Genomic DNA, 2,875 nt, shown 5'->3' on the forward strand with positions numbered 1-2,875 from the left:
ATTTAAGCACAGGTTGTTACTGCCTGGCAATGTAGGGCCTTTCCCTTGTAAGCATTCATCCTACTATGAAGGTGACATTCCCTTTCTGAGTCTTCTCTAATTAAAATGCTGTTATTTAATTAGACTTTCTCAACTTGCCCTCAGAAGCCATCATTAGGAAGAGCATCCTCGGTGCATGCAGCATGCCCAGTCTTTTACTCTCTACAGCTAAGTACCTAGAGCTTGACTGTTACAGAAAACCATCACACTGATGTCAGAACAGTTGCTTGTCCTTCCTTCTGAGGAAAGAAAAGCAAACTCAATCTGAGGTTACACCATAAAAATGTATATAATAATAATAAATGGACACAGGAGAACTGTAAAAGGTTTATTATGCAAACAACTATTTTCAGAACAATCAGCCTATGAACTGTGAACAACTCTGAACAACTCTGAACCTGGAAGTGGGTGCCGCTCTCCCTGCTATCCCTAGTGGGTCCTGCGCTAGGGTGCCGGCCCATCGCCTGCAGCTGTCCTGTCTGAGCCGCAGGTGCAAGTTGGGCAGTGTGGGGGTGCTGAGGGCTGCCAGTCGGGTGGATTTGGCATGGCCGTGGCAGAGGCTGCTGCCAGCCCGGGACTTGCAAGTGGACGCAAGGGAGGTCTGGCAGCCCCGGGAAAGCGCGCAGCTGCCGCGTTTCGGTGCATAGGTGGCAAGGCGGGTCCCATGAGAGGCAGAAAGTGGTAGCGTGTGGGAGTAGGAGAGGCAGGTGGGCTCTGGCTGCTGCGTGCTGGCAGCTGGGGGGAGGCCGGAGGCTGTTGATTGTCCCTGCCTGCTGCCTCTGCAGCGGGGCCTGGCAGGGAGGGAGCATCCGTGCATGAGGCTGGATGGGCACCGCTAGCCTGGGGGGGGGCTTTTGCCTGGCGCTTTGGGAGAGGGGACCCTGGGGGGGCTGCTGTCTGCGTGTCTTCTTCTGCAGCTTTTTCCATCCCGTCCTTCTCCTGCCCAGCATCTGCTCCCCGCCCATGCTGGATGCCTGAGCTGCTGCTGCTGGGGCACTTTGCATCCAGATCCGCCTGTGTTGCAGGGGCAGCCGGGGCTTTCCTCTTCAGGGCGGCACGGCGATTGCAGTTGATGAGCAGGTGGGGAGAATACCTCTTGAAGTTGGGGTTGTGGTAGAGGAGTAACTAAAAAAATGCAAAGGAGGAGAGTTAGTTGCTACCATTTCCCAAAAATAATAAAAAATCGTTGATTGAGAAACCCAGGTACCACGACTCGACAGATGCTTCTGCGTAGCATTAACATAGAGGTAAAGGTAAGACTACCCTGCTAATGTGCATCCGACAGTTGAAACAAGAATTCAGATATTGCACAGCAAGAGATCTTGCAACTATATTAAACTGAGTAGACTCCTCATAGCCCAATTTATTTATATTTCCATTCCATTAATTTAAACTCATTGAGTATAACCCAAATATAGTGTATCCACATTTCTACCACTCATCAATGCCACCTGACAAATACCTCGACACCAGCCTGAGAAAGACATGAAGTTTAGAACATTTTCTGTCGTCCTCACCTCCTCTATTGCCAAGGCCTACTTTATTTAACCCCCCCTATCTCCCACTAGAATATCGTGAGTGTTGGTTCATGTGTGGAGCAAGTGATGTACCTTCCTATGAGCAGAAAATGCATCTTCTGCCATGAATTTGGGAAGCGAGGCAGATCTTGGGAAGGTCCATTTCATTTTGGTGAATCCGTACAGGTTAAGTTCACGAATGAAACTCTTCACACTGTCAGCCTCAAAAATTTTCTGCGGCCCGGTCCTCCCCAGCACTTCTACTTTAAACATTTCCTCATCGATCACAATACAGCTTTCACAGCGAGCCCAGCAAATGCTCTTAAACTCGTCGCCTTCAACTAGGTACCACAGTTTCGTTGGGAAACTGAGGAAGGAGAAGACATTGGTTTTGACAGCACGCTCCTCAGAAGAACTACCGCGTCTGCTCTCACGGTTATCAGTGGAAGCTGGGCAATCCTTTCCTCCCTCCGTTGATGCTGCAGCACCATCAGAAGCTGCTCCTCCATCCTGTCCCGGAGGCTCAGCAGAAGGGGACTCTGAGGATTCAACCGGCTTGTCTGGAGCAGCAACGGGTGAAGTTTCTGCTGGAAGCGGCTCCCTTTTAATTTCTTTTGTCTCATCTTCACTGAAACTTCCGCCTGAAGCCATTTCAGTGGGCAGCTCAGTCTTCGTCCTGCCAGTCAGCAAGTGAGACCCAGCTGGTCTGTCTGGGCGTTCTGGTGGGAGATGCTTGAACATCACCGTGACACCCGCAGTCACCACAGTGACATCACAGTGGAACGGCCAGAGCAGATGTTGCTGCCCAGCACTTGTTGCTGGTGCTGTACCACGGGTGTTTCCACTCCAAAGAAGCACATAAAGCTGTGTTGAAAGGGGATGGCTTCTTCCCTAGACCTTGCTTCCCCTTCCCCGTGTGATAGCTCCCTTCTGGCCTCCTTGATGTCCCTCTACGTTTTCCAGCTGGGGAGGGAAATCAGTTGCCCGAGCAATGTGAACTAAAGAATGTAGCAATCTCTTCCTAGTTTCCTGCCACTCCTTGAAAATGCTCTGTGATTTCCACAGCACCGCTTCTGCAAGGGAATAGCTGTGTACCCAGGCGATGCTCCTCAAGGTCAGCAGTCTCCCAGAGGCTGCTCTGCAGGTCCAACCAGAATAAAACCTATACAGATTTTGCTGATGACATAACAGAGTAGATGTACAAGCCCTTGTTTCTTTGATTGGCTTCCTATGCTTTGATTTGATATTTTAGCAGTGTGGAAAGCAACTCAACAAAACCAGTGACGTTCTCCAAGCCTTTTAAATCACACCCCTCTCTA

General features: G+C 50.3%; 1 protein-coding gene across 1 annotated transcript; it reads right to left on the reverse strand.

The window, feature by feature from the left end:
• Nucleotides 1-354: 354 nt before the first annotated feature.
• LOC139999179 (uncharacterized) lies at nt 355-2,279 on the reverse strand. The gene is made up of 2 exons (XM_072026240.1): nt 1,650-2,279; nt 355-1,164 (listed from the first exon to the last, which is right to left on the reverse strand). The coding sequence occupies exons 1-2, from the start codon at nt 2,205-2,207 to the stop codon at nt 484-486; spliced, it is 1,239 nt and encodes a 412-aa protein (XP_071882341.1). The 5' UTR covers nt 2,208-2,279; the 3' UTR covers nt 355-483.
• Between the last annotated feature and the right edge of the window lie 596 nt (nt 2,280-2,875).

Source organism: Anas platyrhynchos, chromosome 1, assembly GCF_047663525.1.
Source record: "Anas platyrhynchos isolate ZD024472 breed Pekin duck chromosome 1, IASCAAS_PekinDuck_T2T, whole genome shotgun sequence".
In the NCBI taxonomy this organism is placed as follows: Eukaryota; Metazoa; Chordata; class Aves; order Anseriformes; family Anatidae; genus Anas; species Anas platyrhynchos.

What these genes read in the sequence shown, in the direction of transcription:
- LOC139999179 (XM_072026240.1), bottom strand. Translation starts at nt 2,207, where the DNA reads ATGGCTTCAGGCGGAAGTTTCAGTGAAGATGAGACAAAAGAAATTAAA. An exon ending in CATTTTCTGCTCATAGGAAG is followed by an intron (nt 1,165 to 1,649) that starts GTACATCACTTG and finishes GCATTTTTTTAG; the next exon opens with TTACTCCTCTACCACAACCC.